At 35.0% G+C, this 23,987-nt stretch overlaps 3 protein-coding genes across 4 annotated transcripts; all 3 read left to right on the top strand.

The window, feature by feature from the left end:
- On the top strand, window positions 2,908-6,019 carry LOC105175740 (CDK-activating kinase assembly factor MAT1). Of its 2 annotated transcripts, none has more exons than XM_011098304.2 (5): window positions 2,908-3,228; window positions 3,936-4,009; window positions 4,087-4,187; window positions 4,317-4,382; window positions 5,508-6,019. In XM_011098304.2, exons 1-5 carry the CDS (start codon window positions 3,161-3,163, stop codon window positions 5,772-5,774), a joined length of 576 nt encoding a protein of 191 aa, XP_011096606.1. In that variant the 5' UTR covers window positions 2,908-3,160; the 3' UTR covers window positions 5,775-6,019. The 2 variants fall into 2 exon arrangements, with proteins under 2 accessions (XP_011096606.1, XP_011096598.1); XM_011098296.2 differs by having other exon boundaries at window positions 4,084-4,187.
- LOC105175731 (probable alkaline/neutral invertase D) lies at window positions 13,838-18,515 on the top strand. Its single transcript, XM_011098283.2, is given in 7 exon segments — window positions 13,838-14,084; window positions 14,182-14,319; window positions 15,423-15,876; window positions 16,123-16,198; window positions 16,201-16,547; window positions 17,272-17,830; window positions 17,959-18,515. Coding segments are annotated over 5 exon segments (1,701 nt in total). The 5' UTR covers window positions 13,838-14,084; window positions 14,182-14,319; window positions 15,423-15,453; the 3' UTR covers window positions 18,255-18,515.
- On the top strand, window positions 19,912-22,329 carry LOC105175721 (transcription factor TCP23). Its single transcript, XM_011098273.2, is given in 2 exon segments — window positions 19,912-21,478; window positions 21,481-22,329. Coding segments are annotated over 2 exon segments (1,257 nt in total). The 5' UTR covers window positions 19,912-20,470; the 3' UTR covers window positions 21,730-22,329.

Raw genomic sequence — 23,987 nt, 5'->3', positions numbered from 1 at the left:
TCTTACACAAAGTTGAAAATAAGACCATAATTGTAGTTCGTGAATGGATTACTTCAAATGGGCCAATCCACAATCATAAGAGATAAACTGGGCTACGCTGACGGAGACAATATCAGGGCTGCCTACGTAACTTCTGGCCCCCACAGGAATGGGTATTTCTTCAGCTTCAGTGGAGTTCTTATTAACGTTTTTGTCTTGTCCAAAACACGACCTACTTAGAAAGACTTCGGACTTTCGGATTAGATTTTCTGTTATGAATCTAATTCATCTCATATTTTACTTAGCATACACGAACCACATCTATAACGACTACATCATATGTTTTATTTACAAAAAAATATTTATGCGTGTGATATATGTATATATTGAATACAGGAGAAGATGAAATAAGATTTGTAATAGAAAATTCGAATAGGGTCAAAACAGGTCGGACACCGGTAATTAACGTGAGTCTAGGAAGAAAAGACAAAACATTACAATCATATGTAGTGAGCGCATATGATATTTATGATTGATGAGACAAAAGACTAAATATTAGATGAGTGTGGAGAGGAATGGGAGCAGCTGCAGCTTGGAGAGTCCTTCATTCCATGTGCAAACTGCTATGGCCTGTAGGCTATAGCTAGCTAGCTAGCTAGTTAGAATCCTAGAGAAAGTAGCAGTTTATATATCCATTCTTTGTGGTACACATATATCTTGTCAAATCCCATATCTTCATATCTTATCTTTCATGACATGGGCTGATACAAATGCTTGCAGGTAAGAATGCATGCATGCATAAGAACGCAATCTTGAACGACTCACGTGTATAAAATCTTTTTTTCTACAAATTTTAGGATATCTAAGCTTAAAGTTTGGACAACATTGTAGTGATTTCAACTCATGATCATGGGACTTTTAAGGTTTGGAAACTTAGAAACACTGCATAAACTTAATCAAACCTCAAACATAAGTCTAAAAGCATAGGATAATATGTCTAGTTTTGTTTCTTGGTAATTTATTGTTTGTGTCTGTAGTAACTCATCACTGATCAATTCTGGATTCTTGTGTGTGTATCCATTTCAGGTCAGTTTGGAAGTATCTAGTCAGTGACACCATGTGCAACACTCACACACACAACACTCCAAGATCCCAAGAAAAATCACAGAGTACTCACATTTATATATAGTCAACCTCAGCATCTGCATGCATTCATACAACTCCTTTAATACACGTTATGGCTGTTCTTCCCTCACTTATATATCCAAAACGGGCACGGCCTTGCTCACGTTCGAGCCCCTATATATATGGAAACATTTATCCCTTTTACACAATCGGGACGACGACGAGGACGAGCGCCTCTCCATTTCTTTGCCTGTCTCTTCACTAGCTACTCTTGTCTAATATGGCTAAGAAAGGTGCTGCAGAAGCTGAATTGCAGGGCAGGAAGGTTGCACCAAGAGGCCATTTTGTGGTGTATGTGGGCAGTGAAATGAAGAGATTTGTGGTGCCTACCTATTTCTTGAAGAATCCATTGTTTTTGCAACTTCTTGATAGGGCTGCAGAGGAGTATGGATTTGATGGTAGAAATGGAATCACTCTCCCTTGTGATGAACCTACTTTCCAAACCCTCATTGCCCTATTATCAAAGAAGTAGTTGTACGGAAACCTTAACCAAACTAAGTCTGTTCATGCATCAATTAATTATATATATATATCAATTGCAATACATTTACAGTTATGTGAATGGTGTATAATTTACAAAAATTGGTCAATCATACGACAAGTATATCACACTTGTTCTGTGTTTAATTTAACTTGATCTAATCTGATGTGAATAAAAAAAAAATTCATAGTTGTCACGTGAATAATTAATTAATTGTCTGTCCAATTTGTTTTACCACTTCCATATATATATATACTAATTGGCCTGATTATTAGACTTTCGGGGGTCCTTAGGTGAACTTATAAACTTTTTATATTAAAACACGTTTTACAACTTATAAGATAATGCAAAGTATTTAGTAAATAATTTAGAAAGTGAGTTTAACTTATAAGATCAAAAAATAAAATAGTATGATGAGTTTATAACATCCTTTAATTTGTACTTTGGATTGAAGGATTCATAATAACAAATCCTATGAATTTATTTCGACAATTTCAAATTTAAAAGATTTAAAATTCTTCAATTTTAATTTTAAACTATATTTTATTAAATATTGATGGAATTTTAAATAATTTAAAAAAAAAAAGATATCAAATTGGGCGAGAAGCAAAAAGAAAATATATAAGTATGCAAGATTGGCCCAAACCTGATATAAGGAAATGGGCTAACTCTAGGCCCATAGAATATGGATTAATGTTAATGAAGGCCCAGGCCCTAATACAATACTCACCCAACTCGAATCTCAAAATCACCATTAAATATTTATATTAATAGAAATTTAAAATATTCGATTTTTATTTTTAATTTTTTGAATAAAATCACTATTAAATATACAATAAAAAATGGTAATTACTATATACCCCGACTTAATATTTTTTATTTTGTTATTAATTAAATAGAATTTCTTTTTTTATTTAAATAATAATATTAAATAAATAAAATATAGACGTAAATTTATACTATTTATTAAGGGAGAATTTCCCGTAATAACTATCTGTATTGGCTCAATTTTTGTATGATGAAATATTCTCAAATATATTTATTTAATATATAAAATAATTATCAATTTATTCAATTGGGTGATCAATAAACTTTTATTTAAGCATATTTAAAATTAATTTATTTGATCGAATATGTTAAATTATTTATTTTATTTTATAATTAATTATAAATATGCATTTGATGAAATACTTTAAAATTTTAGATATACAAAACAGTAAAATATTTACTTGAATAATTAATTTCTGTATTCTCTCATAATTTGCTATTTACCCCTTCGGTCGTCGGCGCCTCTACTCTCCAGTCTACACTACCACAGTCCTCTCCGAACCACCAGCGGCCCCTCCGCCTCTCTGCCGGCGGTCTGCCTCTGAAATTTTGCGATTGCATCCCGAAAGCTTTGAGAAAAAGCTGAAGTTCCTCTTTCCGATCCAGGAAATTATTTGCAGTAACTTATTTACATTTTCTTGTAAGAAAAAGATTTTTGTGGGTCGACCCGGAATTTGAGTAATAGACATGGTGGTGGCCTCAGGAACCAATGTCTTCGCCAAGGAAATGGCGATCAGAAAAAGAATTGCCGGCATGTACGAATAATTTGTTTGTGTATTTGTGTGGATGAGCTTGGAATTTATACATTTGTTGGTTTTATTTGTAAAATTGGAAGCTTTGTTGCTTTGTTTTAGTTCATTTGCTTGCTGGATTGCTGAATAGGTGCATTGAAAATTTTTTCCTTTTCATTTTTTGTTGGAAAAAATTAAGTTAATTTGATTTATGGAAAGGTGTTTGATCCAGTGATTAATAGTGGGAAAGGGCAATTTTGGACAAGAGTTTTACTCGATGAAGTTTATTTCGTACCAATTTAGATTTTGGAAGTTTCTTATGTTATTAGTGATAATGTACTTGGTAATGAGAGCTTGGGATTCGACTCCGGGTTTCGAAGATTTATGAAGCTTGGGAATGTCTTAAGTGGACTTCTAGATTTATTACCGAGCCGCAGATACTGAGAATTGAAGCCACAATGATCTGAAAATTTCCTGTGCTTCTTGAAATTAGCAATAGTAGTCATAAAAGAATGTGGGATGTCCAGTTAAATTCAGTTGTTATCATTTCCTGTGTTGATTTTACTCTGGTTTTTTGGAAATAATATGTCTGCCAAGCACCTGTTTCACCCTTTTTCTCCAACCTAGTTATTATTTTGGGTAGATGAGAGCATTTTAACATTACAAATTTGCTAAATGTGCTGCTCATTGAGTTCCTAAATCTCTTTCCGTCCAAATTTGCAAATTCACAGATACAATAAAAGAGAGGAGGATTTCCCATCGTTACGGGAATACAATGACTACTTGGAGGAAGTAGAGGACATGAGTAAGTATATTTAGTTGTATTGTTTGGCACACTCTTGTATCAGCATTCAATTGAATAAAGGTGTTTGCTTGCAGTAGTTAATTTAATTGAGGGAATAGATGTCCCTGCTATTGAAGCTAGAATTGCTCAGTACCAGAGAGAAAATGCTGAACAAATCATGAATGCTCAAGCTCGCAAGGTTTCTCAGATTCCTTTTTCAATGAATTGTACATAAGAGTCATATGAGCTCAGAGGTCACATTTTAGACTCTTAAGATACTGCTCTACTTTCTGACATTACTTACCTGGTGTTTGTTTTGATTGAGTAGGCTGAGGAATATGCAGCTGCTTTGGCAGCAAGCAAGGGACAACTTCAGCAGACGGGTGCTGATCTTGTGAGTTCTTCTAACCGTTTGATAGTTTTTCTTTTCTAACGGATTATGTAGCGTGTTTCTTCAATGCTTTCATTCACCTTTTCAGTCAACGTAATCCGGAATACTGCAAAAATTTTTCTATTGCATATCCCTCTTGCTTCATTTTCTCTAACTTTTGTATGTCATGTTTGTTTAAGCTTCTATATTGATTTACCAGCTGGTGGAAATGCTCAGAAAGAATTTTTTCATGCTCTTTAGAGCAATTTGAAAAACTTCAGCAGTTACATTTCAGACGTCCGTAATTCTGGAAGGGTTGAAGACCTTGTATCACTGCATGCTAAATAATTTTTCTGAATCTGGCTCGGAGCTCGAAAATCATATTTGTCTGACCCTGCAAAGTTTTTCTCTTTGTTTAGAGAAAACATTCCGTGTTCTTATTATATGCTAATTTTGGTCTTGTCGCGGTATTCATGGTTGGCAACAGTCCAGATAGGAGTCATATAAAATGGTTTCTCTTATCCTTGCTGTATCATGAGATAAAAAGTGTTTAATTTCTGTATCCAAGAACCAAGATAATGATATATGAAGGCACTATCACACGTATAACTAGTTGCAAAATGATCAAGTGAAATGAAGCTTGTGCTCTTTTACCATGCGTTGAGGAACATAGTGAGTCAGATGATTGGTAAGAAATAAGAGAATGTAATTCACGCTCCACATGAAAATTTCTTTTGAATATTAAAACCTTTGGTCCTTCATCAAATTTCTTATAAAGGTAAGCTACCCGATTATGTGGGAAACACTATCAAATTTCTTATAAAGCTAAGATGCTATTTAGGATTCACAAACCTACATGTGAATGTAGATATCATATGTCTTATCATTCTGACTCTTTTAACCATCTTCATTCACCCTGACCATAAAGAATGGAAGTTGAATTTTACATTTCTCTAGGCTTCTTGATATATGCATGTATAAAGTCTGCAATGTATGGTAGAGAATGATGTAATTCATATCTTTAATCTTTGCCTGTCAATGAGTCTCCGAACTTGGTAACCAACTGTTAGACTAGCTGGATTTTTCAAGTTTCAGATTTTAGGAATTGCCACCTTGTTTAACTGTTTTCTTCAACTTTTGAATGTGCAGCAATCAAGCTCCCAAGCAGGGACCAGCGGCACTGTTGCTCAGGGCCAATATGCGCCGGCAGTTGCTGGAGGTGGAATCGCCCAGCCGCGTCCAGTGGGGATGGGCCCTCAACCCATCCCTCTCGGGTCTGGTCATGACATGTTTGAATATGAAGATGAAGAAACGATGAAACTCCGAGCAGAAAAAGCTGCAAGAGCAGGCGGATGGAGTGTAGAGATCAGCAAGAAACGCGCAATCGAAGAAGCTTTTGCCAGCATCTGGATATGATATTTATATAATTGTAGGCTTGAGTTAACAATTTTGTGCCTCTATACTTGCCTGAGGAAAAGATTTTGATCGCTTAACACTATATCAAACTCCTTTTGTAAACTGTAGAGCACATGATCATTCTCATTGACTGGGCTCCGTTGATATAATGTGATGGGCTATAGTCGTCTGAAACCCAAGTACAATCTTTGGGCTTAAACCAAATGATTTCCCAAGTTCTGGGCATGCCTTTGCCTATATCTCTATATGTATATCTCCTCTTTATAGCTTCTCTATTTTTGCAGTATTTTATATATAAATTATAAGGGGTTTTTTTTAAATTTGTCATAATTATAAATATTTTTTTATTATTTGAATAATTATAAATATATTTTCAAAATTAAACCTCTGTCCAACAAATATATTCTTATAATAAGCTATCGCGAGAGGCATTTGCTACACGATTGATAATTTTAAATGAATAATTATAATTGATAAATTTCAAAAGAACTAATTTAGTAATTTATCTTATTTTATAAGTTATTAACAAAGAATGAGAGAAAATTGGATAGTATGTCAGGTATTGTGAGATATAGAGAGGATAATGTTAATATAGACCGTAGAGAGAGAATGAGAGAAGGGTGGTTGGAGATATAGAAGGCCCACACGTATGAGGTCACATGCTATTGCTATGTCATTGCTCACGTGTGATAATAAATACATTCAGAAAAATAAAAACGTCCCAATAAAATTTAATTGGTGATAGACTGATAGTGCACTGCCACTGCCTTCCATTCCCAAACCCCACATACAGGAAAATGACACACGCTTCTTCTTCATTCATATCTGATAAGTAAACCAAAAGCGCTTTTCATATTTTCTCAAAAGTCAAATCCTATTTCCCAACTTCTGTGGACAATACTCCTCCTCGTGTTTCTATCCCACCTACATTTAATTTTGAGTAAATTACAATAATCCCCCTACAATATTATGAATATTTTATTATTTCAAAAATTATTTTAATAGCCGTCTAATAATCAGCTCAATTCGTTTAGTTTATGTTAGTTTTTTATTAATTTGTTCTGAACTAATCAAAATGTCCTTGCAAACTATAAATTTAATTTTTATTTTTTAAATTATTGATTAATTGAATTTTTTTTATAATTTCACCTCATCCAATATCTTTATTATTATTCAATTTTTTTAAAAAAAATAAAAATAGAGTGAGGATAAAGTTATAATTTCTTGCCTCCATTCAGAAACCACACAATTTCATCAATTTTTGTAATTTTTCAATTTATGCAAAATTATGCATAATTATATCAAATTTTAGAAAGCGTCGTGCCAATTTATTTTTTTAATTGAATATATGAATATGGTGTGTTTGGTTCCCTATGTCTACGGATAAGATCTCCACTTCATTCATTCTTGCTTAACAATTAATTCATTCTTTTGTCTTCATTTTCTTCGCCTTCTTTTGTGGTTAGCGACTTTTATGGATCCGCATCGGCCCCCCTTTTTGATTGCTTTGAATTTTGAGATATTAATTTGACATCAACGTGATATCAATGCCGAATTTTAAAATGTGATTAGTTGAGTCCGTATCCAATTATTCGTGCATTTTTCTAATTTTTTAAGCGATAAGTACACCATTTTCTTTCAAAAGATTACATCTAGTACCCTTTACATTTGTTTTCGTTCATAAAATATACCCTATATCACTTAAAATTCACGAAATTTGCTGATATTAATAAAAAAAAACTGAATAAATATTTATATTTACATCCGATTAACTTATAATTGATTTATTGTGGATCCAACAAATCTCTTTTTCTGATCAATTTACTCTTATACATCTTCAAACACTCTAATATAGATCAAATAATTTTTTTATTATCAGTGGTTGGCGTCGAGATAAAATTATAATCGATTTAATAATTATGAGAGTTGTTGAGTGAGAAGAAAAGGTGGAGCTGAAGGTTTAAGCAACCCTACCCTGCCAAATATGCGCAACCAAACAAGCTCCAAAAGGATTAGCACTAAAGTTGGAATAAAACAACCCCTTTTTTGGCCTTAGATTCTTAACACAAATCAATTTAGGGTTTGCAGCAATTTGTTGGAATAGTGATGAGATTGAAGTAGCAAGTCATTGTCTTCTAAAAAGTTACTTCATCCCTATTCAAAGATGCCCATCTTCCATCAAAACTAACCCTAAACAATTATCAATGTGCATAATTTGAACTTTTAATATTCTTAATTTATACATAAATAGAAAATTATCTAGAGAATTCGTCCATTAACGAGTTTGGACATGTGATGAATAAAATAATGTAGTATGTACTAGGATATTTTTATCGAGAGATAGTTACAGTCCCTTCTCTTAAGGTTTAGTGTAATTACACGTAGATTTTATATGATTTAAGAAATTATTTCTAGTATAACAAATAGGTCCCTCTATTGGATCAAAATTCACTGATTTGTTGATATTAACAAAAAAAGCTGAACGAAAATCGATATTTACCCTCGATTGACTTTTTATTGATTTATTGCAGGTCAAATAAATCTTTTATGATAACACTACCCTTATAATGCTAAAAATATACCTCTTTTATATGCATTAATGTGTAAATATATATAAGGGTATTTTGGTCATTAAAAAATTATTGACTTGCAATAAATCAGTAATAAATCAATCAGGGGTAAACGTGAAATTTTTATCCGTTCTTTTTGTTAATATCATCAATTTGATAAAATTTTGACTAACGTAGGGACTTATTTATTATACGAAAGGAAACCGCAGGAAGTACTAGATATAATTTTTTAGTTATAGAAAATTTATGTGTAATTACATCAAATCTCATGGAAAGACGTTGTAATTAATAATTATCCCGTTTGTCAATGAATATTATGTCAATCGTTACATTTAAACCAATGATGTCATCCTGAATAAACCGTATGATTTATACATAAAGTAAATTTTATTGGAGATTAGATGTAATTACACATAAGTATTGATATATAATTTAATCCTTGTATATACATAATCGAGTTTGCAAGTATGCATTGACATTTTTACCCTCCTTCGTCATTATATTACGTAAATTATCACACGTATCCTGTTTTACCTTCTCCAAATATGAAACTAACAATATATTAATTATAATCAATTCAAATTTAAACCACATAACATCCAAAGAAAACAAATTAAAATCACTGTCAAATACCTACCCAATATTGGATAGGAAAAAGACCCAAATATTTTTTTTTAAAAAAAAGTCTTTTTTCTAGCTATATATATACATAACATTCCAAAACTAAAAAATAGATGCAAAAAATACCCATATATTGAAAAAAAGGTCTTTATATATCTATATAAGGAAAAATATAATTTATCCCCATGTGATATAAGAAACGAGCAAAAAACCTCATATAAAAAATTTATCAAATTATCCCCTGTGTTTTGAAAAATGAAGCAAATTACCCCCTATCTGAACCATTGATAGAGGAGTAATTTTCTTCATTTTCGATACATAAAATAATTTACTATTTCTTTTTTTATATATATTTACTCATTTCATATATCATATTAAATAAATTGCATTTAACCCTAGCTATATATATAGCAACCAATTTTGTATATTTAATTATGAGATTGTACGTAGTAGGGGTATAGGGTCCACGCAATCCAACCTTATTCATATATTTAATCTTATCTCCAATCAATCAATTAATTTGCATGGAGAGAAAAGTATGAAGAATGTCCCACTATTTTATTTTTTTTTAATTTCAAATTAAAAGCTGGAATAATATAAATATATTGTACATATATATATATATATATTCCGTCCATTTAATTTTTTGAAATATTTATAATGCCACCATTTTCTTCTTCAATATAAAATAGTACAAAAAATGACTGATCAGACCTTTTTATATATTATTAATTCATAATATTTTATTCAGTGATTAAAAGTGAGGTTTCATGCATAAATTTGAGTGGATAGTGTTTATCACATTAATATAAATTTTTTAATAAAAATTTATTTTATTTAATGTGAATTTATTAATAGGAATGTAATCAATGTTTCAATCAAATAAACAAATAAAAGCATAAATATTATATATATATAAAGTGAAGTTAACATCACTACATCTTTTTTATATATATAATTATAAAATATTACATCAAAATATTAAACGGAGATAAAATTAAAATTTTATATAATTATTTTTACTAATATCAGTACTTTTCGTCGAAACTCTAAAGAAAGGGGGATATGTGTAAACATTGAAGTGTTGGATTCTAATAAGATATAGTAATTAATTGTGAATAGTCCAACATTAATTAATCACATTGAAAGTTGAAAATAAAAATTTGAAATTTGGCACATGAATTAGGTACCACAATATTAATATATAGTGCTTTGGTGGATACACCAAACAAAGTGGGAATAAGTGTGTCCGCGTGATTATTTTTTTTTTTCCTAAGGTAACAATGGTATCATATAATATATTTTTTTTACATACCTAATAAAATGTGAATTTTTAATCTCATAATTATGAGACTTTATCTTTAATTTTTAATTATATATTATGAACACAAACATATTTATATATATTTGATATACGATTCAAAAAATTGAGTCTGAATTTAGTAATATTGTAAATTTTGAGACGCTAAAATTAATAATTTTATGCTCGTTCCCATTACATATGATCGATTAACTTTATCAAAAATAATATATACACATATACACGTGTGTGTGTGTGTATGAGTGAGTGCTACACACTCTTACAAGTTATGTTTTGGATATATCTATATATAGTCGTATGTCAACCTCAGATGTACAAATGAACGGTCTTAAATAGGGGAGGTGGTGCTGTAGACTGCCCAAACATTTGGGAAACTATTAGAATGGCGAAGAGGGCAGGGGCAATAACAGTGGTGTACGCAGTGTATGTATGTAGAGTGTAGACAACTAACGACAGCCACCTACTTACAATTGTTTTAATGGCCAATACAAGCATGATTTTGATGAGATGCAATATTCCGTCTCAATATGGGTATTTTGATCATTTCACTTACACAATAAAATTTTATTGATGACCCATTTGAAATTAACGACGTTTTGACCCAACAATTGAAATCGAGGCTCTGTAAATATGATTTATGAATTATACTTTAATGAGGCATAAATTTTCGTCAAAAGAAATATGTTTTTTTTTTATGAAAAAATATATATATATTTGAGATTATTTCATAAATACCCTTTTTCTTGATCGAGAAAGCAAAAATAAGAAAAAAAAAAAAAAAGTCATAAGAAGTCATGAAGCCAAAGTACAAAAACATTTAAATATTAATACTGAAAAACAAAAATCTTAGTTGGACCAAATTATTATATTTACGTCCACAAGCACGACAATTGACCAAACCAACCCCCAATTCTCCATTAGTACAATACGTACTATAATTGTTGGGGCATCGTCAGTGAGATTCATACATAAGACCCACACAAAATTCTCAATAATTTTTTATTATAACTTTTTTAATTAACTTTCACGCAACCACAATCATTATTTTTGAACAATTACACTTAGATTTATGTATAATTATTTATTAAAAAAAACACAATTATTATACTCTTTTACTAACGCTGCAATTATCGTAATTAACAATTCACGTGTCATTCATATATATATATATATATGTATAATTATAATTAATAATATTTAGTGAAAGTTGTTGGTGAATGATTGTCCACGCCAACACTTATTTTATACACCACATCTCTCTCTCCATTTCGATGCACAATTTGTCAATAACATATAATCAATAATATTTATTCCTAATTTGACTTTTTTTTTTTTTTTTTTTTTAAACCCCCAAACCAATGGGGGATTTTAAGGAAACAAAAACGACCCAATTATGAGGGTTTTCTATTTCTGATTTGATGTTTATTTAATTATAATAAAAAAAACAAGTGGGTGGTTTTGTCAAATTTAGAATCTTGTTGGGTCATTTATTCGGTTTATAATGTTATTCGTACCACATCCACTATTGATTTTCACAAATTTTAATATATAGATTAACTTGTTTTTCTAAAATTTATTTGAATTTTAAATACTCTTTTATTATTTAAAAAATTATAATAATTACTATAACTAAAAATATCGAAACACTTATCCCTTAAGACATTTCATTGTAAAGAGTATATTTGTAATGAGATGTCATAAAGAGGTATTTGTTACGATATTTTTAATTTTAGAGGTTATTTGTAATTTTTAAAATAATATGAATGCATTTATAATTATGACAAATTTTAAAAAATCTCTCTGTAAATTACCCATTATATATATATATATATATATAACACAAAATAAAATTGATGAGTACTCAAATATTGTACCTGCAAAAGGACCAAAACACCCCTCATTAAGGGCATTACAATCATTTCAAGGGCAGGATCCGCGAATATTGTAACAGGCGGGTCGCGCGGGACCCGACCCGGATCGCGCACACCGACTGAAAACCCGGACAATCCCCATCGTTCGATCAGAACGCACACCAACGAGATAAGGCCACGTGGCCCAGTACTTACCGTACAACTGTGTATTATAAATAGACCCCGACACGCCATAAATGAGGTAACTGATACGCATTAATTGAGACCGAACTCCTAGATCAAACCACTTTCATTCGACCAAACTAACTTGAGCGTCGGAGGGTCATTGTCGGGGACGTGCCCGACGAGCTCACAGTTCGTGTTTTCATTCTCAGGGAACCCGAAATCTGGTCTTGGACGAATAGGCGCTTCGAGTGGAGATCGCATCACGAGATCGCATATTTCGACCCGAATCAAAAATGGTGGTATGAGAGAGTCCCAAAAGAACATCCAATAGCCAGATTACAAAAAGTGAAACTTATATTTTATATTTTTTAATATATATAAAAAGGAAAAAATGGAACAAGTGGAGTGGGTGCACGAGGAGGAGGAGGAGGAAAATCCAACAACCAAACAGGTCCTCCAAGACACTCCCGCTCTGTCCAAACAAAAGAGCTAGTGATCAGAGAGCAGACATCGTCAGGCGCAGAGACGCTGTCGTTTGGTCCACGCGGGCAACCGGCAATCTTCTCGTGCTTGCTATTCTCTCACCCCCTTCCCCGCACTTTCCTCACGCTACACGTTATTATTCTTTTTCGTTAATTATATATATACGTATATTTGCTGAGCTGGCTTCACCGGTCTCACCGGTAACCCACCTGTTCAAACTCTAATACCTAGGGATCATGTCAAATTTACTTTGAGCTCCTTAAAAATAATGAAGTTAAATACAACTTACTGTTCTAAAATTTATCATAATTATAAATATTTTTATATTATTTAAAATATTATAAATATTCTTTTAAAATTAACAATTTTTTAAAAAATAAGCTCCAATAACAATCCATTATAAATGAGTATTTATTAAAATACATTAACAGAAAATATTAGTAAATTTTTAAATAACGACGGAATAGTTATAATTATGAAAAATCTTTATGAAGCTCATTGTAATTTAAAAAAGAAAAATTACGATAAAGCTAATACGAGAAAGTTGGTTATATCTTTATTGTTACTATAAATAGTTCTGATAAATATTAATGTTGTGTTTCACAACAACTATAAAATTTAAATATAATAGAGTATTTTTATTGTATTTCAAGAATAAATTATTGAGATAGATTGCAACTCTTTCAACTCACTATTTAAATATATTAACAAGAAACTAAATTAAAAAAATATTTTTTGACTTATATATTATATGAAATTTATTTTAAAAAAAAAAAAGAATAGAAGAGAAGAAAAATCAAGAAAGTGTAACTAAGGTTTGTGATTTGGGGTAGGTAAGCCACAAATGGAAACATAAGATAACAGAAAAGGGCAGTGTTAACCGGCAATAGCCGGTAAGTCTCTTACATAAGTCATTAATTCAGCTACAGCGGGGATAGTTGCAGCCTGTACAAACGGACTTTCTCATTAAATTATAGGGATAGTGACGGTCCAAAAGCCCGTTTTATTTTTTCCTCTCTCTCTCTCTCTCTCTCACACACACACACACACACTCTCACACTCACACTCACACCCTTTCTTTCTCCGGTTGGTTGTTGGGTTTGGGTCTATAAATTTAAGCTCCGCCAACATGATACCTTTTTCCTCTCTTCTCCATTTTCACTCCTATCTCTCTCTCTCTTGTTTTTCTCATCCGGCAATCTCGCCGGCCGTCCCTCCCGCCGGAATATCCAGCTTCCTATATTCTCTCCTTCCATTGTCAAGTATATATATCTTGAAGGTCTGTACTTGCTTCTCTCTCTCTCTCTCTCTTATCTCTCTCTCCGTGTTTCTTGATTTGTAATGACAGAGGTTTAGATCTGTTGTGTCTTTTACAGATTGGAGACTCTTCTCTTAGACCCTTTTTGAATCTTAGTTCCTTCTTCAACAGTTTTCTTCCCAACCATCATTTGAAATCTGTGGGTTCACTTTCTCAGCTGTTTTTAAGTGGATCTTGCGCTTTCTCTTGAATATCGGTAATGTGCTGTTTGTCTTGTTTCCCAAGCTTAAAAAGATTCAAACTTTATCTAGTTTGAGTTTTTCTAGGAGCTCTATCAGGATTTCCAGCTGTATGTTTAGAATCTGCGATACAGTTTTGCTCTTCTTGTTCCGGGGGTTGGGTGTTGGGGCTCTAAAGATGCAATCTTCTAAATCCCAAGTAATTAATTTCTGTCTGCTCTTTTTCATTTTCGAAAAGATTTTGTTACCTAAATCTTCAGTAGGTTGAATGGTAGGTGGGATTTTAGATTTTCTCGTTGAGGTGGATTAACTCTCTTCAATACGTGTAACTAAGCTTGTTAACTCTCTAAGGTAGATTGTAACTAGCAGCAGTTATTTTTGCTAACTAATCAAAGTCAATACTTTGTCCCCTTCCAGATCAATTATCGCCATTACTGCATGTTAGTTGCAAGATTATCAAAGTATTGGCAGCTCAAGCGGCCCTTCTGTGTCAATTACTACTAACTTATCTTATTCATATGGATAAGGTTATAAGATGGTAGCAAATGTTGGAACTTTTAGTCGGTTTTCTCAATTTATCTTCTTTATGGATAAGATCATAGTAATTTTGTCCAAAAATCTCTTACCTTTACATTGTTATTTTGTCACTAGTTTTTTCCTTTTCCATTTCGGACTGTCTTATTTTGGGCATAGTGATATCAAAGGTTTGACCTGCTTAATACCTACTGAACAGTGTATCTTCGCTTCTCTTTGTGCATGGTCAAGTATCCCGTGTCCAGGATGATGGTTAATATAGACATATACCTGAAATTCTAGTGTGTGAGTGAGAGACTGACATTTTCATTTACATTATTGGCTCCCTTGAAGTATGCTCCCGACGCATTTTCGGCTTGTATGTTATTACTGTATCTTTGACTCTATATGTTTCTTTCTTTTTTTGGGTAATCTGAAATGCACCAGTGTGCTACAGACATACTTTTTTAGATCAGGCAGTGGGTGTATACTGTTGGGAGTTTTAACATTTGTATGGATGTATGTCAATTTATTTGTACTATTGTATCTGCTCTCTGTGATTCTATGCATCATTTTCATCTTATGAGAATATTTCTTGGTGATACAGCGGATACTTTTGGTGAAAGTTGAAACAGATTATGGATAGTGTTAAGGTTAATCTTGATGGTTTGAAGGGGGGAATTGATGGTGTAAGAGAGGGTGGACTTAAAAATGTGAGTTCCCATTGCTCATTATCCGAAATGGATGACTTTGATCTCTCAAGGCTACTTGACAAGCCCAGATTAAACATAGAGAGGCAGAGATCATTTGATGAAAGGTCACTTAGCGAGTTATCAATTGGTTTGACAAGAGGTTTGGATAATTATGAGAGTGCATACTCACCTGGACGATCGGGGCTGGACACCCCTGCCTCATCTGCTAGGAATTCTTTCGAGCCACATCCAATGGTTGCAGATGCGTGGGAAGCCCTCCGACGATCTTTGGTGTATTTTCGTGGTCAACCTGTTGGCACAATTGCTGCTTATGATCATGCTTCAGAGGAGGTGTTAAATTATGATCAGGTAAATTACAATGAATTATTCATTGTTTTCTGTACTTTAGATCTGCATATTAGTGTCAGGTGTTAATTAAACACTCAAGATCCATTTTATTTGACATATTGACGCTGAAGTTAAGTTTTGTTAGTAAAACAACACAGGTGAAAATTTCAGATTTGGTGTAAGAAAGCAATTGGCGATTGGTACCCTCTGGTATTTGCTGCTAAACCTGTTATCTTTTTCTGAATTTATATTTTATACTGACTGCAGGTTTTTGTTCGAGATTTTGTACCAAGTGCACTGGCCTTTTTAATGAATGGTGAGCCAGATATAGTGAAGAATTTCCTTTCCTTCAGCTTCAAGGATGGGAAAAAAGAATAGATAGATTCAAGCTTGGTGAGGGTGCTATGCCGGCTAGTTTCAAAGTACTCCATGATCCAGTTCGCAAGACAGATACGATTATAGCTGATTTTGGTGAGAGTGCAATTGGAAGAGTGGCTCCAGTTGATTCTGGTTTCTGGTGGATAATTCTTCTCCGAGCATATACAAAATCTACCGGAGACCTTTCCCTGGCTGAAACACCTGAGTGCCAAAAGGGGATGAGACTTATTCTGGCCTTGTGCCTGTCAGAAGGTTTTGACACATTTCCAACATTGCTGTGTGCTGATGGTTGCTCAATGATAGATCGTAGAATGGTGAGATACCTTAATACTCTCTTGTTAGCATTTTTTACTATTTTTACCGATAAAGATGAAAGTTTGATGGTCTTGATTTGAACCAGTCTGAAAGACACATGGTTGCATGAAATAAGTTTTGACATTTGACAATGATAACATGCGAAGTTTGTCAAAGCAAATTACATGAATGCTAGGAAGGCACCTAACATGTTTTTACTACAAACTAAAGGAAGCAATTTTGTGATTTGTGTGGCAATCTGGAGATAAGTTTTGTTGCTAATGTTGTAAGACAATTTTTAGTGCAATCTCCACAGTAAGGAGTGAGGATAACTGTGGCTCTTTTAATACAATGGCTTGTTAGTTCATGACCTAAGTATGGATTCACTGTAGTAAGTGAGCCATGATGCTTCACATTACTTCCCTTCTGATAAACCAATGAAATTTCCTCTGATTTGAACTGATGTTATCTTACATAATGGCATGTCTTTTGACTCGTTTCTGGAACAATTCAAGTGAGTAGGCCGTTAAAAAATTCAGGGTTTCTTTGGCAATTCTTTCCTTGCATTTATATAGAGAAACGGTGAGTTCTTGGTGAGTCTAGCTGTTGTTATCGACGACTTTATTTGATGAGTTGAGGAATCATTTAGAATGCATGTGACAATAAGCGAATCTGCATACTTGCTCATCAGACTTCCCTCTGATAAATATCTATGTTAAATTCAATAACAAATTGATTTGACAGGGAATATACGGGTACCCCATTGAGATTCAAGCACTCTTCTTTATGGCATTGAGATCTGCTTTGGTAATGTTGAAGCATGATGCAGAGGGCAAAGAGTTCATTGAGAGAATTGTAAAGCGTCTGCACGCCTTGAGTTATCATATGAGAAGTTACTTTTGGCTCGACTTTCAGCAGTTAAATGATATATATCGCTACAAAACCGAAGAATACTCTCATACTGCTGTTAATAAGTTTAACGTAATTCCAGATTCAATTCCCGAGTGGGTGTTCGATTTTATGCCAACAAGGGGTGGTTATTTTATCGGAAATGTTAGTCCTGCAAGGATGGATTTTAGATGGTTTGCTTTGGGTAATTGTGTTGCCATATTATCTTCTCTTGCCACTCCTGAACAAGCTTCTGCTATTATGGACCTTATTGAAGAAAGGTGGGAGGAGCTGGTAGGAGAAATGCCTCTAAAAATATGTTACCCAGCTATTGAAAGTCACGAGTGGCGAATCGTAACTGGATGCGACCCAAAGAATACAAGATGGAGTTATCATAATGGCGGATCTTGGCCAGGTTCTTCCATCACTCTCTCCCCATTTTTCTGATTCAATACTCTTTCTTCTTGGTTTCTAGCTATCTCAAATTATAGAAAATTGATCAGTTTCTGTGTTGCTACACTATTTTGCGCATCTTCAATGCAGTGCTTTTATGGTTGCTAACGGCTGCCTGCATAAAAACTGGACGCCCTCAAATTGCAAGACGAGCAATCGATCTCGCAGAGAGCCGTCTGCTGAAGGACAGCTGGCCTGAGTACTACGACGGGAAGTTGGGCAGATATATCGGCAAACAAGCTAGAAAATACCAGACATGGTCCATCGCTGGATATCTCGTGGCAAAGATGATGTTGGAGGATCCTTCACACCTGGGGATGATCTCGCTCGAAGAGGACAAGCAAATGAAGCCCGTGATCAAGAGATCCTCCTCGTGGACTTGCTGAAGAGCTCTGCGAAGAAACAATTCCGCAAATACAAAGCCATAGTAGACCAAAAAGAAAGGTGAGACGCCGTTTTGTTTCGTTAAAAGCAGAAGTATTTTTGGGTGATGTCCCGCGTTGTAAGTGTGACGAAAAAGTTTGGTTTTGTGTACATTAGTGTCTAGGAAGACTGTTATCACTCTCTCTTTAAAATAAAAACGACGTTTGATCATTTGTGCTTCATTCTTCAAAAGGGACTTATGGTTTGAAGCTTTTATTGTGTAATTGAGGTACTTCAATCAAGACCTTGATTCATTGCCTGCCTATCTGCTCTCTTCAAAGTGTGCTGCTTAAGGTTTTGAAATCCTTGTTTTTTCAAGTATTAGGACGAATATACCAAGTATATGTCTCAGGATGGACAATAACGTGGGAAATGCAGCTGCACCACGGATGTATAAAAAATTCTAGCATACATATATATTTCTAACTACTGAAAATGACATCTCATGATCATAACTTCTCAAAAACTCAAACCAAGATACATATAATTTCAGTTTTCTTTTTTGAGGCGTTGGGGGAAAGGAGGGACATGAATGGGGAGTTAGGTGGGGAAGAGTGGGGTTAATGTAAGAATGAGCTTGTATTTGTTGTTGCTTTTACCTGAGCTGTCCAACCTTAGCTTTTACCTGACCAATCCCCCCACCCCACCCCACCCCCCAAACCAAGAAAAGAGAAGGAAAAAACTTGACTCATTTACTTAAGAACTTTATTATTTGTCCTTCATTCACAGTCACAGGTCCACACACCCTCCTCTCTTTATTAACAATCCCCTCAGACTCAGACTCAGACTCAGAATCTGCTGCTTCATATCTCTTTTCTTTCTCTTATTGTCCACTGCCTCTTGCTCCTGCACTCTGTTGCCTCCCTAAATAACAACTCACCACTTCAATTATCTTCTACTTCAGAATCACCCAATGGGTAATAATACTTGAAACATACACGTGTTTCTCAACATCTTTTTTTTTTTTTTTAATTATTTTCCGTAGTTTTCTACTGATGATACAACATCTTGCACCTGAATTCAGTTGCAAAGGTAGAAAGAAGACGATGAGAAGAACAGAGTTAATGATAGTTGATGAAGAACAATATTCATACCGAATGTTTAAGAGCAGTGTAGAATGGTATGAAAAGAGAAAAGCGTGGATGAGTGAGTGGACTTGATTAGCGTCATCAACGTCGTCATTATCAACAATAGATAACTTAATGAATGAGAAACCAAAGCAAGAATTACTCCTAATCCAAATAAACAAAGAATGTGTGTTTTGTATAAAAGGAGACAATAAAGACTAGAAAAAGACATGAGCCTAAACTTTTGGTTGAGAATATTGTCCCTCCCCCCCTCTCCCCTCCCTCGTGTTTTTTAGTCAAAATTCAAGTTTTCACACCGCAGAACCTCGAGCCGCCTCCCTCCCCTTAATTATTGGTGAAGAACACCACAATTTTCTCAAAATATGACACCTCCAACTTTAATGAACAATCTCATATTTTAGTTTTTGGTTTCTTGGAAAGACAGCTAAGTTCTTGTTGCATTGGTTTGATTATGATTTGAGGGGTATTTGAGTGAGAATTGAGGTTGATTCTTCGTGTATATATGTGCATTATAGTTTATGGGGTGTGGGTGTGGGTGTGGGTGAGAGGAGAGCAATGAGCAATGAATCATCAGCAATTGTTTGAAGACAGCTAAACTGCACTGTTACTCATTCCTTGTAAGAAAGAGAGACCCCACGAGTGGGGCTTCAGTTTCTGCCAACATTTATTCATCTTTTTCCCCTCCAAAGGTCCCCACCCCCCACTTGGACCCCAATCCCCTCCCATCCCACAGCTAACACACACACACACACCGATTCTCTCTCTCTCTCTCTCTCTCTCTCATACACAGAGAGCACACAGTACTTTCTCTCTCCAAAGACACCAGTCAACCCACAAAGGAAGAGAGGGAAAAAGAAAGAAACCCCACCAATTTCTTCCACTTGTTTAGTTGGCTCTAAAGACTTTGCAAAGAAACAACTTGATCCCTAAGCTTTTCTTCTTCTCCTCTCTCTCTCTCTCTCTCTCTCTGAGTGGTCTTCAGCATCATCAATTTGACAGTTGGAACAATGTTTGAAGAGCCAAGAAAATCTTGTTGATCAATTCTCTAAAGGAAAAAGCTGAAGCACTTCAATCTTCATCCTCCACAAGAGATGGAATTTATGGAGCCACACCCCAAAAACCAAGGAGCTGCAGCCAATAACAGTAACTCAGACCACCATGAAGCAGCCTCCTCCCTACAGCTTGTTTCCCCCCACCACCATCAAAGTCAACCTGAACCCGGTTCTGGGTCCGGTCCAGCCCCACCCCATGGTCCATTCATGGGCTCCATCTCCATGCAACAATCAAGAAACTTAGCCCACTCCTCCTCGGCTTCATCCACCACAAACCACCCTTCTACCACCGCCACCACCACCAACAACAACAACAGCAGCAACGACAACAATTCTGCCGCCAACAAAGCTGTCAAGAAACCCTCCAAAGACCGCCACACAAAGGTGGATGGTCGCGGGCGGCGCATACGGATGCCGGCCTTATGCGCCGCCCGTGTTTTCCAGCTGACTAGAGAATTAGGTCACAAGTCTGATGGTGAGACGATAGAGTGGCTTCTGCACCAAGCTGAACCGGCTATCATAGCAGCCACCGGCACAGGAACTATCCCGGCTAACTTTTCCACTCTCAACGTATCGCTACGCAGCAGCGGCACCACCATCTCAGCTCCACCGTCAAAATCCGCGCCACTCTTCCTAGGCAGCGCCACCGGCATGCTGGGGTTCCACCACCAGATCACCTCAAACACCCATTTCGGCCAGGACCCAGATGAGAATTACATTAAAAAACGCTTCAGAGAAGATACAAGTGGTGCAACATCCCCTAAATCTGGAAGAACCAGTACTGTTCAGGACCAAGAAACGGGATCAGACCCTAAATCCGGTTCTTCTCAGCCTTCAAATTTCATCCCGGCTCCCGCCATGTGGGCTGTGGCTCCTGCAGCTGCCAACGTTGGGAACGCCTTCTGGATGCTTCCGGTGACAGGAAGCGCGGCCACGGCGACAGCGGGGCAGCCAGAGTGGCAGTACAAGGCACCTTCAATGCAGAGAATTGGTGGGTTCGAGTTCCCTGGAGCCGGCAGGTTTAGCCCTGTTCAACTAGGGTCGGGTCACAACTAGGGTCAATGGTGTTACAGCAGCCACAGCCGCCCTCAGCTCAGCAGCTGGGCTTAGGTGTTACAGAAACTAATATGGGAATGTTGGCTTCCATGAATGCATATAATAGTAGTAATAGCAGAATTGATTTGGGCATGAATTTGGAGCACCATCACCACCACCACCACCACCAACACCATCAGCACCACCAAAATCAGCCGCAACAAAGCGACAGCGGCGATGAAAATCCAAAAGACTCGCAATAACTCCGCATCGATGAATTTCATCCCATTAAATATCTTTGCATTTCCCACAACCTTTGAATATTTTCTTGAATTTTCTCAGTCAATGATTGTAGTTTTCAAGGCTTTCTTTCTCATAGTAATTAGGTTAAATTTTCACTTCATCAGACTGTGTGCATATCCCTTTTCACCTGTTGTTACTTTGTTAGTGCCTAAGTTTCATCATCTCTGTCATTAATTATTGTTATTCCTCTCTTTCACCATCTGATGTTTCCGGGTCTTGAATTAGAGGTATTTGCATTTTTGGGAGCAACAACTTGAGAATGTAGGGTTTGGAGTAGGAAATGAGGCTTTTATAAAGATGTGAAATTTGCAGTGCAAAAAACTAAGTCTTGATAACTGTGATTGTTAGTTGTCACTGTATTCATTCATTCTGTGCTAAAAAGCTGAGTAATCAAAGGCTGAATCTGGTTGGAGGACAATAATGAAGTCTGCTCTGCTGCTTTGACTTTTTCCATGAGGGCCTTCTTTTTCTTTTTCCTTTTTTTTTTCTGGATTTTTATGGGTTGTAAGGACAGAGAGATAAAAGTTTGATTGTTTAGCTTATCTGGAACATTGTGGATACCATTCATGCCGACACTTTGTTCTATATAATAAAATAATGTATGCAAATTCTAGCAATAAACTGATCATTAACTACAGTGTAATAGAAACCTGGAAATATGGGAAAAGCTGCAAGAATTTTATGAATGCATGGATGGATGGATTCTTGCCTTGCCTTGAGTGTTCACAAATTACACTTTTATTGCATGCATTTGAGATTATTGCATTAATCAAGGGAAGACAACAAAAGAAGTTGCAAGAAATTCAAACCATTTTCAATATTTTAGTCATATGTAACTGCGTTGGGATTACCCAGCCCAGGTGGTGGTGGTACTGAGAGAAAGAAAAAGTTGTGTACATAATATATAATATTTCTCAATCATAAAATTAAAATCAGTACAATTTCTCCAATAATTGAGTGGCTCTCACTTCTACCCAGCATGTATCACATTTCACCACACAAGTTCTCTCTCTTGTGTCTGTGATTGCCATTAATGGGCCTGCCAAATTTCATAAATTGTCCTTATGCGTTTATCACAGAGTGGATCTTGGAATCATTCTAAATGAAACTAAGCTGTCTTTCTTGCCAGCCAATATGCAAATACTAAAAATTTCCCTTAGGGCCAAAGTATAATCATAATAATCATGTAAAAGGCAAAGCCTTACATCCTAAACCAAACATGCAACCAGAAAGAGAGAAGTCTTCTCATCTGTCATCATCTGTATACACACACACAAAAAAAATAAAATAAAATAAAACAGAAACTATTAGCAATTCAATAATTGAAAAGAATGTTGGAGCTGCACATGAAAAATAGTTGCATGATCAAAGCAAGAGAGGATGGGAATTAAAGAGGAATCAGGTCACCTTGTTTTGTCTGTCTTTCTCATAGCCTGTTTTCAGAAAAGCATGCTACTGCTTTTTATCTTCCCCTTTGATTCTCTTTACTGAAATGACCAATCTCCTTCACCAATTCATTGGATCCCTTCAACTTTTTTCTTCAGTGGCCAGGACTTTAGCCATCAACAAATTTTAAAGCAACTCAGAAAGGGATTTGCTCAACAGATATAATTTCCTACTTGGATATGATGATTACCCCCACAAACTACGGATAATTATGATTTAGTAATCACGGAAAGCAGCGATGATGATGCAATTAATGACGAAGATTTAGAATTTTATGTATGTTTTTAACTATAATAATCAGCTTGAGCTATATGACCGATATAGCCATAACAAACCTGTTTGATTCTTTTCTTATTTCTCGAAAAAAAAGCTGGTCGTGAGAAGATAATATTCAATGTACTTATGTTTAAGCAATTTCACAACTAGTTTAAAAACGACAGGCAAATTGCAATTGTATGTACGGTGTACCACTGACCACCTTAACTGTACAGGCAATAAGTTGTAGCATATGTCCACCCAGAAATTATGATGACTGATTCCAAGCATAACATGTACAGCTGGAGCATCTTAATACAGTGAATAAATATTTGAACTTATTGAACATATATGAAGAAAAGTGATGCCTTTGTGTAGTCAATCCAGCAAGACATGACTTTGTAACAACAAACTTATACCAATTCTCATGTCTACAATAGCTTCAGAAATACTACACTGGGGAGGAACATATTATTTGACTAAAGCTATAGCATTACCATGCCAGATGTTTCATATG

This window comes from Sesamum indicum, linkage group LG2, assembly GCF_000512975.1.
Source record: "Sesamum indicum cultivar Zhongzhi No. 13 linkage group LG2, S_indicum_v1.0, whole genome shotgun sequence".
Taxonomy (NCBI): Eukaryota; Viridiplantae; Streptophyta; class Magnoliopsida; order Lamiales; family Pedaliaceae; genus Sesamum; species Sesamum indicum.
Note: the sequence above shows the minus strand (reverse complement) of the source record. Positions and strands in the feature narration are given on the sequence as shown.